This window comes from Semicossyphus pulcher, unplaced genomic scaffold (genome assembly GCF_022749685.1).
Source record: "Semicossyphus pulcher isolate SPU_LCO1_2020_fin unplaced genomic scaffold, fSemPul1.0.p SCAF_18, whole genome shotgun sequence".
NCBI classification, from domain to species: domain Eukaryota; kingdom Metazoa; phylum Chordata; class Actinopteri; order Labriformes; family Labridae; genus Semicossyphus; species Semicossyphus pulcher.
Window position 1 is genome coordinate 18,733,132 of NW_027211691.1, and position 14,059 is coordinate 18,747,190.

General features: G+C 42.4%; 1 protein-coding gene across 1 annotated transcript in view; it reads left to right on the forward strand.

Annotated features, from left to right (window-relative positions):
• Positions 1–13,309, forward strand: part of pou6f2 (POU class 6 homeobox 2) — a 70,758-nt gene extending 57,449 nt beyond the window's left edge. Inside the window, exons 6-9 of the mRNA XM_069667788.1 lie at positions 1,087–1,296; positions 3,700–3,838; positions 7,051–7,219; positions 12,802–13,309. Coding sequence (XP_069523889.1) covers positions 1,087–1,296; positions 3,700–3,838; positions 7,051–7,219; positions 12,802–13,309 — 1,026 coding nt within the window. The remainder of the gene's footprint in view (positions 1–1,086; positions 1,297–3,699; positions 3,839–7,050; positions 7,220–12,801) is intronic.
• Positions 13,310–14,059: the final 750 nt, after the last annotated feature.

Here is a 14,059-nt window from a genome sequence, read left to right on the forward strand (position 1 = left end):
GCTGACGCTTTGTAGACGCTGCTTGTAGTTTTTTCTCGCTTTGGTTTAAAGTTTAGAAGCTGAAATATAAAATTAAAAGAAGAAGAAAACCATGTTTGCAAAAGTAGCTCAAATAACAGAATTTAGAATGATGGGCATCTCATCCGCGCTGAGCTGCTCTCTGGTGTAATGAGGCTTGGTGGAGGAGAGATGTCAGCGGGGGGGTCGAGGCAACGGCTGCTCAGAACCAGTCCCCAGATGACATTAACCTTCATCATGGTGAAGAGGCGCTAAGACCCCCCTAAAGCGCCACTCCTGGCCACACTCTGGCAGCTCTGAGAGCTAAAACGCTGCAGTGACACTCTGCCGCCCCCTTTGATCTGCCCTTCCTGATTACAGCCACAGAGGAGAGGAAAGCAGGGGCTGGAGGGGGGGTGGAGGAGTGGGTGAAGTACCCCTGGGACCCTGAGAGTTGAATTAGAAGCACAGGGTCCTGTCTCACTCTCTGATGCTCCTCTTTTCTCCCTCTTATTGTTTCTTCTCTTGCTCTTTCTTCCCACTTCTGCCGCTCTGTGTGTGTGCGAGAGAGAAAGAGTGAGAGGGTGAAACGGGGGTCTGTGTCTCTCAGCAGCCTCACTCCCGCTCACCAGAGACAGACAAAGACACTTAAGCACAAACACACTTCGACACACAGTCACGCATACACACACTCTCATCCCAGTCTTGGCCTGGTGATGGATAATACAGTCAGTGGTGTGCACCATCACACACACAGGTATTCGGAGCTGACCTTTGCAGGGCGCTCCCAGCAGTCTGCTTTGGCTTCACTTGTTCCAGGCTGTAAAACCTCCTCAGAGACAGATGATCAGTGGACACTTGTGCATGTTTCCCTCTCGAATCACACAACCTGAAAGCTGAGTGCTCTGATTAGCCTACTAACACAGCAAAATGACCGCCTCGTGCTTTGTTCAAAAAAACCAAACAAAAAAGCGCCACAGCGGCGGCGATCATTAAGACTGGCACCTCCAGTAGCGTTTACCCTCTCTGCACCGTCTTCTTTTTTAAAACCACCCAGCTGATTTCATCTCCTCTCTACCCCCTTTGTAGATAATTGGAACAATCCCACTGATGCCCAACTCTGCAGGGCCCTCCAGCCAATCAGGGGGTGGCAACCCAGCACTGCAGGTACAGCCAATTACACCTCAGCTTCTGACCAACGCTCAAGGCCAGATCATCGCCACAGTGATCGGCAATCAGATCCTGCCTGTCATCAACACCCAGGGAATCACGCTGTCACCAATCAAGCCCGGACAGCAGGTAACACACACACACTGACGCGCAAGCACACACATAGAGAGGAAGATGTCTTGTATAGCAGCTTATTATACACTTAAACTGATGTTCTAACAGCGATCAAGAGCTGGCTTTAAAACTGTTGAATGAGCAGCACCTAGTGGAGCCAGACCAGAGCTGTGGTTATTCATGAAGGCAATGTTCCAGTCCACTTTATGCTAAACACCGCTTCTTTATTTGCATCATTCCACTTGGAAAATTGCAGCTGTTTTCGATGTGTGTGTGTTTCATGTTTCAGTGCATGTTTGGAACGCACTTGTCAACAAACCTTTCAGTCTCAGGGAGGCTGCTGCGCCCCTGCAGAGCCCCCCGCCCCCAAAAAAACAGCAACACTTTTCATCACCCCACTTAAAACTCTCCTGCCTTTGTCTCCACCTCTTTCCGTTCCCTCCCTCCCTCCCTCCTTCCTCAATCACTCACTCATGATTCGTCCTCTCTGACCCGAACGAGTATCCTGTTTTGATTCAAACACACGAGTTGATTCTTCTTCGTAAACTAGCTTCGAGTTCGTACTGTAAGTGTAGAAACTCCAGCTCAATCATTTCCCCCCTCCTGGTTTGGAGATCCATACGGAGCACGAGTGCCGAGTCAGATGCATGAACACAACAATGAAAATCTTATTGACTCGATAATGACGATGTCAGCGCAGAATTACAGGGTAAAAGTTCACATTGAAGGCCCGTACAGTGCAGAATGGATGAACTCCCAGCAGATGGACACCTAATTGTTACTCTCCAAAAACAGCAGATCACACTCTTGAATGAATTAATGCATCTGTAATAATGTTTATGCTTTTGTCTCCACTTCAAAGCGCCGCATGTACACATTGTTCCGCGGGCATAATTTACGGTTGTCAGAGCCGGCAGTCGAGAATATTTCCAGTGAAGCTAGATAATTCTCCGAGCCTGTCAGCAGTCCTGACAGTGTGTGCATCGCCGTTGACACCCCCAGCACCCAAACAAACACATGCCACGGAGAAAATAATTAATTGCAAAGAGGTAGAGAAGAAACCGGCCCGGCTCACGGCGGAGACAGCTTTTCACTTTTAAAGTGTAGACGTACCATCTTGATCTTGTAAAAGCAATTCAAATGTGCATAAAACATGAAAATACATCGTTTTTTTGTGCCATCAGAGCACGTAGCCTGTGGATCATGAATTATGTTTGAAATAGGGACTGCTGTGTCCTCGTGTTTTTATGATTCAGGCCGTTATTAGCGCCCTCTCAGGTCTGGTGACGACAGAAAACGTCTTTAATTGTTGTGAGCGGTTTTTAAACCGCAAAGACTGTGACACTCATGAAGTCAGGAGAGCACCTGAGTTGACTCTCACTGTCTCCGCTGCAGTCTACTGAGCAGACTATTGACTCTATATTCTGCTCTGTCAGTCTAAACACTGCAGACAGTAATTAACATTTATTAATCATCAGCTACAAAGTTAATCTCATTATATTCTGCTTCTAAGTGGCTCATTTAATAGCTGCTGATTGGATTAATCCAATCCAATCCACTTTATTTATATAGCACATTTTAAAAGGCACCGACGTAACGAAGTGCTGCACAATGAAATTAAAAACGGGAATAAAAACTAAGTAAATTACATATAAAATACATGAAAGCTTGTAAAACACAGTAATAAGACAATAAAACGACCACACAACTCTCATGCTGGGTTTAAAGCCCAAAAATAAAAGAAACTTGGAGGGGGGCTCGTTCCATAATTTGGGGGCGACTCCTGAAAATGCACGGTCACCCCTGGTTTTCAGCCTCGTCTTAGGAACGACAAGAAGCAGCTCATCAGCGGACCTTGGGGGGGGGGGGTATAAACATGCAGGAGGTCAGAGATGTACAGAGGTGCTAACCTATTTAAAGATTGAAAAAAAGAACAATAAAATCTTAAAATGAATCCTAAAACGAACGGTGAGCCAGTGGAGGGAGGCCAGGATGTGGGTAATGTGTTCTTGCTTACGGGTGCCCATTAAAAGACGAGCAGCAGCATTTTGGACTAACTGTAAGCGTGCAAGGGAGGCCTGGTTAACGCCAACATCAAGAGCGTTACAGCAGTCCAAATGAGTTGAGATAAAAGCATGTATCATTCAATCATTAAAAGATCGAACTTAAAGCCTGAAGTGGTAAAAACTAGATTCAACATCACGGTTCATTTTGACGCCAATGTTGGTAACAGTAGGTTTTACATATGATTGTAGGCCGCCCAGGTGCATAGGAGGAGCATCACAGGCACCACTGGGTCTAAACACCATTAAATATTATGGCCTAATCACCCTAATGACATTATCACCGTAGATGATGTGTGGTCTGTTATTTCTGTATCTCATGCAGCTCTGTGAATGTGTGTGTTTGCGTGTCCAGCAGGGTCAGTCAGGCCCAGCACCGTCTCAGCCCAGCCTGCTCCACATGCCCCACAGACAGAGTCCTCTCCACCAGGCCTCCTCCTCCTCCTCCACCTCCTCCTCTTCCTCGGCTCTCAGCGTGGGACAGCTGGTCAGCAGTAAGTGTCCCGACTCAGCTGGAATAACACAACACGCCTTCAAATAAACGGGATAAAGGTCATCCAAACAACAATCTGAACACTTTGATATTAATTCTGTTTCCTCTCTGTGGCACAAACTTATTTTGCTTCGTGTACAAACGTGAACAAAAACGAGGCAAGTTTTCAAGATTTGAATTTGTTGGGGACTATTTTCAGCAGCGGATTAATACACTTTTGATGCTCAAGTGAGTTTTTACAGCAGCAGTTAGTCGGATTAACTCCCACATTAAATACCACCATAGATAGGTGACTGTCCCTTTGATATCAGCCGCTACAGATCCATCATGAAGGACTCTCAGTGTCTCACTCTCAGCGTGGACAGCCTTTGAATGATCCCGCCTCCTCTCATTGTTGTATTTCTGTCCTGACTGTCAGTTCTTTGGTTTATTAAAAGATCCAAAGTGACGTGTGTTATGTCTAATGAACATACGTTTCATTCTCCTAATGCGGGCGCCTTTGGCAGAGCCTTATAAATCACCGGGCCACAGCCTGTCAGCGTGCAGCTATTGCCTTTAAAAACTCCTTTATTCAGATAAATTTCATTTGTCAGAGTCGATCCTCTTAAACTCGGTGTAAACTAATTTCAAAGGCAGCTCAGATGTCTCGAAATGTAATCAAAAACAAGTCGCCATTGATCAACTTGTTGTAGTCACCGTGTTTAGTTTGTGTTTACTTGCAGGTTGGAAAAATATCTTCTAAACCGTTTTTGAGTCTGCACAAAATCATTGTGGCTCAGCTCTGAGGTAAATAGAATTAATGCTTTATGCTGAGTGTGAGCCGCGTCGCTGCCTCTCAATATCACTTACAGCACAGGAAGAAAACTCGAGGGTCGTCTACAGAGGAGAGAAGATGAAATGTGTAAAGAAACAAGTGGAGAATGACAATATACAACAATACAACAATATCTTACCTGAAGGTTGTTTTTATTTTTACTTTTATCATCTGAGCATTCAAACTGTTGTCCAGAATAAGCATTTATTTCACCTCTTCTATAGTGTGTTTTACTTGTTGCCAGGCAGCAGCTGATTATGCAACAAAGTACAGTTTAAGTTCTGTGCTAAACTGCACTTAAACCCCATTTACACCTGGCATTAACACACAATCCTATCTAAACTGTTTTAAGTGAATGCAAGCAGAAGACACTGTCAGTCAAGTGTAAATGCAATGTGCATTGTGACCACGTTCATAATGCTGCAGTAGGATAGTTGAAGTCAGCAATCAGGTGCTTATTTACTTGACCAGCTGTTACATTATCATTTAATTGGAGTCGTGTTTTTAGGCACTCAGCAAACATGCATACGTCTACCATAGCTCTGTTTTTTCACCTCCACCAACTTCTAAAAAAAAAAGGCTCTTTAGTCTTTAAATACTGAAACCACGTTCGCACTACGAGAGCAGTGAGAATGAACTGACCTCCTTTTAGTTATTTATTTGGCTTTTGCCTTTATGAATAGGACAGCTGAAGAGAGACAGGAAATGTTGGGAGGAGAGAGCAGGGGGTGACATGCGCCAAATGATCAATAGACCGGGTGTCGAACCTGCGATCAGTGCGTCGAGGACTGTAGCCTCTGTACATGGGGTGCCTGCTCTACCAACTGAGCTAAACCAGCACACAGAGAGACCTCATTCACATGGTCATTTTATACTTTGTTATTAGAAAGAAAGCAAAAGAAAAAATGAAAGAAAAAAGTTGAAAGGTCGGCTAACTCTGCCTCCTCCTGCTGGCTCGAGCTAGTCAGAAAAACTACAAAGCGTTGCAGAAGCTAACAAGTCCTCCTTTAAAACTGTATAATGCTAATTTACTTTATGATATATGACATAGCAAGACTGCTCATTAATACAAAGTGTAAATGCATGTACTATAGATGTTACTTCTACCTTTCACAGTCACATTAGTCTATAAAGTCCCGGCTCATAACAGACACATCTTGCTTGTAATTTATGAAGAGAAACATTATTTTTCTCATCTCACTTTCCTTTTCAGAGCAGAGAAAAGGTTTACCTTGTTATTGTCCTGTTGTAATTATGAAGCTTCTTATTGCTGTGGAGAAAAGCAGCTTTTAAAAAATTGATTTCCTCCATTGTTTCTGTTTTTTAATTCAAACATTTTACTCACTCTTCTGTTCGTTTTGTGAAAGCTTTACTCACTAAAATACTTTAGAGGGTTTAAATCATGTCTTGTGTGTGACTTAATGTCTGAGGACAAATATGGATCCAGAGGTTGGACCAGTTGAGCACTGCTCCACAGTCCCATTAGTCTTTCAAAGCACTGAGTAAATAGACTCTGTTGGGAATGATGAAGAGATGCTCATCAATGTGGAGATGATGGGACCCGAAGCTGTGAGTGCTCATATCTCCCATTTAGCCTCCTCGGAGTCTCTCGTCCCTCATCTTCCAAGTGTTCACACGTCTGGAGCACGCCGCATACGCTACACGTCACTTATGAGGCACAACGAGATGGCAGCCCCATAGATTTTTGCTTAAATACGCTTGGAGGATTCCTTTAATAATTCATTGATAATGACCAAGATGAATAATTCAGAGGCACAAACTTTGCTTTGGTAAGCAGGATGCCAGGGCACCTGACATTGATGTACAATGTGAAATCACTTTTTATTAGCAGAGAAATTCTTCAAAATGCATCAGGGAAGTTTTTTAGGGCTGTTGGAATGGGAGGCTTTTCTTTGTATGGAGAGGAGTCTCTGTCTGTGTGTGCACGATGGAGGTTTGAAGGCCTGTTTTTCTCCAGACTCAGACGGATGACATAATGTATTTTATACTATTATTGTAAGATCTGTGTGTTCATACAGAAAACGAGCCTGTACTATTTATCTGATGCATCTATTCTATTATTACCGTCTGTGTTGTCCGCGTGGTTTGGTACGTGAGATTAAACATTCACACATGCAAGTCAGAGCGGTGACACGCCTGCTTTCACACCTCAGATGAATTCATTCTACAAACATCTCTCACACACACACGCAGCTTACAGCAGCAGAGCACAGAGAAATAATAAGTCCTGACCCAGAGCAGGACTGTTTTTACAAGTTGTTTAGAGACGATCATGATCACGCATGTCTGGCTGTTTGCTTCATTCACTCTGTAAAATGAGGTGAGGGACGGGGGCAGCAGAGGGCTAAATAAAATGAGATGTGTGTGTTGTGTTGTAGACCCGCAGACCGCCCCCAGCGAGGTAGACGGGGTCAACCTGGAGGAGATTCGCGAATTCGCCAAAGCTTTCAAGATCCGCCGGCTGTCCCTGGGCCTGACTCAGACCCAGGTGGGCCAGGCGCTCAGCGCGGCCGAGGGGCCGGCGTACAGCCAGTCTGCCATCTGCAGGTAAGATCAACAAAGAGCGTGAAGCTCGAACAAGAAACGGTTCATTATTTCACACCAGTTTGTCCTAATTCTGTCAAAGGAAAGCAGATAAGGCCGTGCAGCCTCGCTGAGTTGTCTGGTGCTCGTAGCTGCCATCTATTTTTCATCCCATGTGTTAACAGACGTTATTAAGATATTAAAATACATAATTGACTGAATTGAATATCACCACCCTGACAAACGAAGCTCTCATGTCTGTACTCACTGTTCCTCCTCTCCCGTCCTCCTCACCCGCTGACATGACAGCGGCGCGTTACTTATGCAAAATACATACACAAGTATTACACGAAGCACTTAAAGCATTTAATAATTACTAAGGCACATTGCCGCTCGCTCCGCCTGAACATGAGAGAGCTTGACGGCGATGATCTGTTAATAAGATTGCCATGTTTTACTGCTGCCGCGAGGACAGTTTAGTCCTAAATGGTGCATTATATATTCATGAGACAATCAGACAATCAGCGTTTCATCCCTCCTGTTGTTCCGCTTGAATAACGCTTTGCATGAGGACGCCAAATGAGCCACATCGCCTTTTCGAGTCGGAGTAATTGGGCTGTGTGTTTCAACTTTTACAACAGAAAAAAACAGAATTGTTTGTTCTACAGTGAAAAACAATTAAAAGTGAATGATTCATAGAAAAGAGGACAAATCAGTTTAATTTTTAAGATATATTTTTGCCACATTTTCTTTCCCAAACACTCAGAAGTTAAAGCAGCTGTATCCCGGTCTGCGTCATTCCAGCTCTCATTCCTGTATTAATTTTAATGCACCTCTGAAATGCTCAGCTGATGACCTGTGCTGTTTATGCGACACGGCGCTGCCACGCGCTTTTAAAAATTTCATCACATCAACATCAAACAGGCGATAAAATGTGAAACAGCGCAGGAGCCGGCGTTCTTATGAGGCCCAGCCGTCTCTGACTAATGTTGAAAGTCTTAAAATCACACATGAAATATTAACAGGCAGGAATAATTCAAATATTTATAACATACATTAAAAGCCATTAGCTTCAAAAGTAAACACTCTGTGGGCTGTTCTTCATGCCGTTAAGACAATTTTTTGTTTGTATGACATCGGACATGACATCCTGATGGTTTAAGTAGAGGGCCAAACTCCACATGCTTTAGTTTAGTTAACATCAACATAGACATGAAGTCTGAGGTGAAACGGGACGTCACGGCAGCTCTGGGGCTGCGGCTCTGAAGGCAGACGGAGAACAGACACTGACAGATGCTTCCATCTTGTCTCCTTTCATTGCTCACTACGTTTCCAGGCTCTTTATTAGTTTATCTAAAAAAGCACAGGCATTACACGAGGGCATCATCAAAGCAATCGTGTGCCAGGATGTCGTCTTTCCGATGGAATTTTGCTCATAAAGATATAAAAAGATTGTAGGTAAAATCGACATTTAAATGTTTTGACTTAAGATGGAAAACTTAAATAAAAGATAAACATTGAATTTAGATCATCTTTATTTTAACGGGGAGACCAGTTTGTATTCGCACATTGCTGAGAATAAACGCACCACTATAAAGCTATAAAGACATATTCGACTCAGCATGAATAAACATGATCAGAATTTTAGCAAGACATACATACCAGCTCTTAAAGAATCAACTTAGCCATATTTTATTATAAGTATCAGATAAATTAACAATGTATCGAATCTCCTTCATTTTAAAATGTATTATCACAAGGCCAGGTTATATTTTGTAACAATTTGCAATACTGCCTGTAACTGAAAATATCAAAAAGAACTCTTATTTTGAAATATTTCTCTATTGAACCACTTCCTGAACAGAAGAAATAAAACGTATTAAATTGCTAACTTTTTTTCCAACATAAAGAATTTTCTTTTGTAAACTGCAGGTCTAAAACTAGCAAAAAAGTAAATCTAAATCAGAAAAAATTGACCACTCCAAATGTTCCTTAAATCAGCATCTCTCTCTTCATGCCATGGCCAGCCCAATCCAGATCTGAAGCCCATTAATAAGAGGGAGATGGATGGTCACAAGCAGAGCAGCCTAACGTCACCCAATGTCAAAGTGAAAGACGACAAGAAAGGTGGAGAGCATGCCACGACACATGTACGCTGTAATTAAAAACCAGGTTATTCCACCAAATATTGATTTGTGAACTCTTAAACATGAATATTCTGTTGTTTAAACATGAACATGAACTCGTTTATTTTCATTATTCGAGCTGTGAAAAACATTTTTTTTTGCATCTTTTGGTTATTTTAACCAGCTGTCATTTTCTGCAAATAAAACACCTCAATGAGAATATTTGATTTGGAAGAAATGTTGTAAAAAACAAAAGTTAATTTTACACAAACACAAACCTGTGAAATTTAGAACCAGAGAAAAACCTATTTTTACAGTGGTCTCTTATTTTTGTCTGGAGCTGTTTAATCAGATTGAGAGAGTGAGCAAACAACACAGCATTTGAACGCACCTGGCAGGACCTGACAGTTGGTTTCATTCATACAGATGAAGCATTTTATTTTGGTAAATGTCGTCTTATTTAAGTATAGCTTTATTTTGAAGCAAACAGGAGTGTCTTTTTCACTAAACATTCCTATAGGATAAAACACAAACAGCTTAGGACACATTTATATTGTCTTATTGCATATTTGGTTGTATTAGCTATTCCTCCCTTACATGGACAATAGCTACATGAAGCAGTGGCTCTTTAACTGGTGACACTCTAATCAGAAATGTATCAGAACATAACAATAGAGACGTGTTCTCTGATGTATAAATATAGTTATCGTATTTATTGATCATGAGTCTATATACAGACCTTCTTAGGTCATCTCTGTCCCTGGTTTCTAGCATGAACCTCTCACTCAGCCCTCCCTGCTTCATGGCTGTGAACCCTCAGGCGAACTGTAACTCAGGCCTGAACGTACAGCATGTCTGAGCAGCCTCCGAAGATACTTTTAAGAAGAGCCAGAGAGGCTGCAGGTGCATTCAGGGCCACTTCTCCCTCGTGCTGATGCACTAGAAGAGAGGAGTGCATGCCCCAGCTGAGCAGCTCTCAACTCATTTTAGTATCTGCGGTTCCTGTTGATCCATGAAATGTCCTGTCTCTGGTGACTCCTCATATTTACTAATGTATTCCCCGCAGTACGGAGCCCATCCTCTTTCCACTGTTTAGGAGGAGGACGGGGTTATAAATAATACCGCCTGTCGACAAGGAGGAAAGCACCGACGAGGTGTAGAAACAGAGGAAGTTCATTCGTGCATGGGCCTCTTTGCCTCGCTGCTGTTGTCTGCAGCCGCTCACCTGGCCATTAAAAATGTCTTGTGTGCTTTGTTTGTTCCACAGAGAGCCGAGCCTCCTCGTAGATCTCTGCTGTCTGTCCGTCAGAGCTGTCAGCTCACCGCTTCTGTTACTAAAAGCATTCACACACGTCACACTCGGGTTTGTCCCAGAAACACTTTGTCAACTCAACCGCACCTTTTTATTTAAAGAAAAGATCGTAAAGAGCAGCTTTTGCTGTATAGAAATCAAATTTTTCCTTTATTATTATTGTTATTAAATCTGGATATTTTTGCAAAAGAGACCTGAGGGTGCTTCCTGGTGGCCTACAGACCTTAGATGCAGACAGTCCCTCTTCTCTCTCCTTTAATATCCCGTCACTTGTTCATTTTCCAGCATGAAGTATGGGCAAATAGTCTAAAAACCAAGAGAGAGAGAGATCTGAGAACAATTCCAAAAACTAAAAGATCTCCAAGGTCAGACAAAAAAAGATTCTCACTCAGACAAACCGATCACATCAATCACAAATATTCTTTAAAGTTTGAGCAAGTTATCCAAGAGGAACCACGGAGCAATGAGGGGATACACCTGTCTCCATTCATGTATCACTGCTACGCTCATAGCCAGACAGCCCAGGTTAGTTCTTACAGCTCTGTCAAAAGCTCAAACAGACATGAATCAAACAGTAAAATCCAAATGATTCGTCACCTAATGCATAAATCACCATTTATCTTTAACAATGATTAAGTAAAACTTTTAATTCACAAGTCTGCATCTTGCTGTTTGTTAGAAATAATCTTTAATAACACAATTTAAAAGATGCTTCTAAATGTTAATGCTGCATTATGGTAAAAGAAAATAACAGCAGATAAATTGTATCGAATTAAAATCTCAGGTTATTAACAAGAAGTGAAACGTTGAATCACATCTTAAAGGGGACGTATCTTTTCAATGGATCTTCTCATATTCTGATGTTTGGGTGTTTATTGTTCACAGTGAAAAAGTAAAAAACAGCTGCAGGTTTCTACGTAGAACCTTGCTGTCGCTGAAATCGACCAATCGTCATTCACCGTCATTCACCTCAGGCTGCCTTCTTGTCAGTAGCTTAGACTCTGGCTCATACATATAAGGCCGAATAACCGATCCTAGAGCAGCCATGTTTTCTACAACTTTGGAGTGACGGTGCAGTGAGGCCGCTGGGGGAGGGGCTATGCGGTCTTTCCAAATACTGTCAGCCAATCGTGGCTGAGGTCTAACCTTTGAATGGCAAAACGGTTTGTTCGTTTCAGGAGGAAGGAGGACCTTGATTCAAACAACGTGATTCAAAAACACAGAATAATAGACAATTGGTTGCATAGTTAAAACATGTCCACTTTAAAATGAAAACCAAAGTTTCAACACATCACAAGAAGCCTTCTTGCACCTGTTAGCTTCAGCCAACAGATGACAATAATAAGATACAGTGTTGTTCTTTCTGAGTTGGGATACGTGACCCAACAAATAACAAAAAACAGGCATGAGAGGAATCCTTTTGCAGCACAATAAGAATTTCATCTTCATCATACACAGCATCTGTTCATCTCACAGGCAGGAGCACCCGACAACCAGCTTCATTCTCCAGTCTTACAGTGACTCGCTAAAGTGCAGAGTGTTTGTGAAGTCTGAATCACGTCACTAAGGACGGTAGAGTTGCAGGAACTTTGAGGATTAGAGAGTGTAAATGTGTTCTTATTAAATATAAAATGAGGCGTTGTTAGAGGAAGAAGGAAAGTTTGAAAAATGTATTAAATGTACATTTTGATTAATAATTCAACTCTTTGTAAATAAATGATGGTGCCATATTTAACTGCATGCATTAGTGGATTCTTTTGGTTTTTATCACCTGAGGGGAAAGTAATGGGATTTTTGTTTTTCTGTTGATTTAAGAGAATTTTTTGACAATATTTGAACAAATTTAGTCAGGTGTTTGGTTTGCTTTTGGTTCAACTGGACCTGATTTTAGCCATTGGCAATATCTCCTTGCTCCACTACTGCCAAGTTGGGACAGAGCACCACAGAATCCTCCAGAAAATTAACACACTTCTGGCGGCGGTCGCCTCCAGCTGCTGCAGCTGAGGTGTTTCCAGGTGCAGGGTACACAGGAGTTTGGCTTGGATGTGTACCTGGATGTTAGTCTCAGTCCCTGTGGCATTCTGGTTGAGGAGACTGAAAAGCAGGCAGCTTATCCCTTGTTCTGGCAGGGCGCCTAAGTAAGATTCTTTTTTCTCAATTCTCCCCAGACACACCATCCTGAGAAGCCACTTTTTCCTACCACAGGAAGCCCAAGAGAACACTATAGGTAGCAGTCTGACAGGCAAACTGAACCCTGGCCTTTTATATCCTGCCAGGTTTGAGAAGTTGGACATCACCCCTAAAAGCGCCCAGAAGATTAAGCCCGTTCTGGAGCGCTGGATGGCCGAGGCTGAGGCCCGCCACCGATCCGGCATGCAGAACCTGACTGAGTTTATCGGCAGCGAGCCTTCCAAAAAACGCAAGAGGCGGACCTCTTTCACCCCGCAGGCGCTCGAGATCCTCAACAGCCACTTTGAGAAGAACACGCACCCCTCCGGACAGGAAATGACGGAAATAGCTGAGAAACTGAACTACGACCGGGAGGTGGTGCGGGTCTGGTTCTGCAACAAGAGGCAAGCCTTGAAAAACACAATAAAGCGTTTGAAACAGCCCGACCTGGGCCCGGCTGCACCAATGGACCCTCTCACTGATTCTCTAGAGGAGCTCCCCAAATGAACGAGCTCCTCAATGCCAACAACAACAACAACAGCGGAGTGGAAAAGTGGCAGCCATTAAAAACAACAAAAGGTGGATGAACTCATCTTGAAATGAGAACTGAGAAATGTTCCCGAGTCACCTGGATGGACAGTTTGCAAACTATGTGTTGTCAGTGTGATTACCACAGCTATGTAAATGACCTTGGCGAAACCAAAAACATGAAAAAAGAGATTAATATGTGAGAATTATGTAAAAAAAGAAAAAAAAAACGGTGTTCTGTTCAAAGAGTTTTAGATTCTGGCCGTACAGACCAGACTGTCGCCCAAATTTTGGTTCCCACGAGGAGGGATTTAGTAAAGAGATCATACCAAATCAAAACACTATTTACCAAAGTCTGTTGCATCTGAGTACTAAGAATAATTTTGTAATGTAAATGTGCTCTAAATTTTTACATTTGTACTGGCAAATCTAAGCTATATGTGTGAGGTTGAGTATACATTTTATCTTTGTCTCGCTTACTTTTTCCTTCATTGTTTGTATGTAAATATCTTTGAAAGAAAAAAAAACGTCTTCGAATTGAAATCACGCTGATAAAGTTCTCTTTTTGGACAAAAAAAATTAACCTTTGCTGTTTTAACGATTACATAATTATGATGTTTGCCTCCGATTTGTGTTTCATCTGCAAATATTTTCAGTCACGGTGTAACTTTGTACAACTTTTACAGGTATTTATTAATGATCTCATGAGATTGTTTCAGAGGACGGACG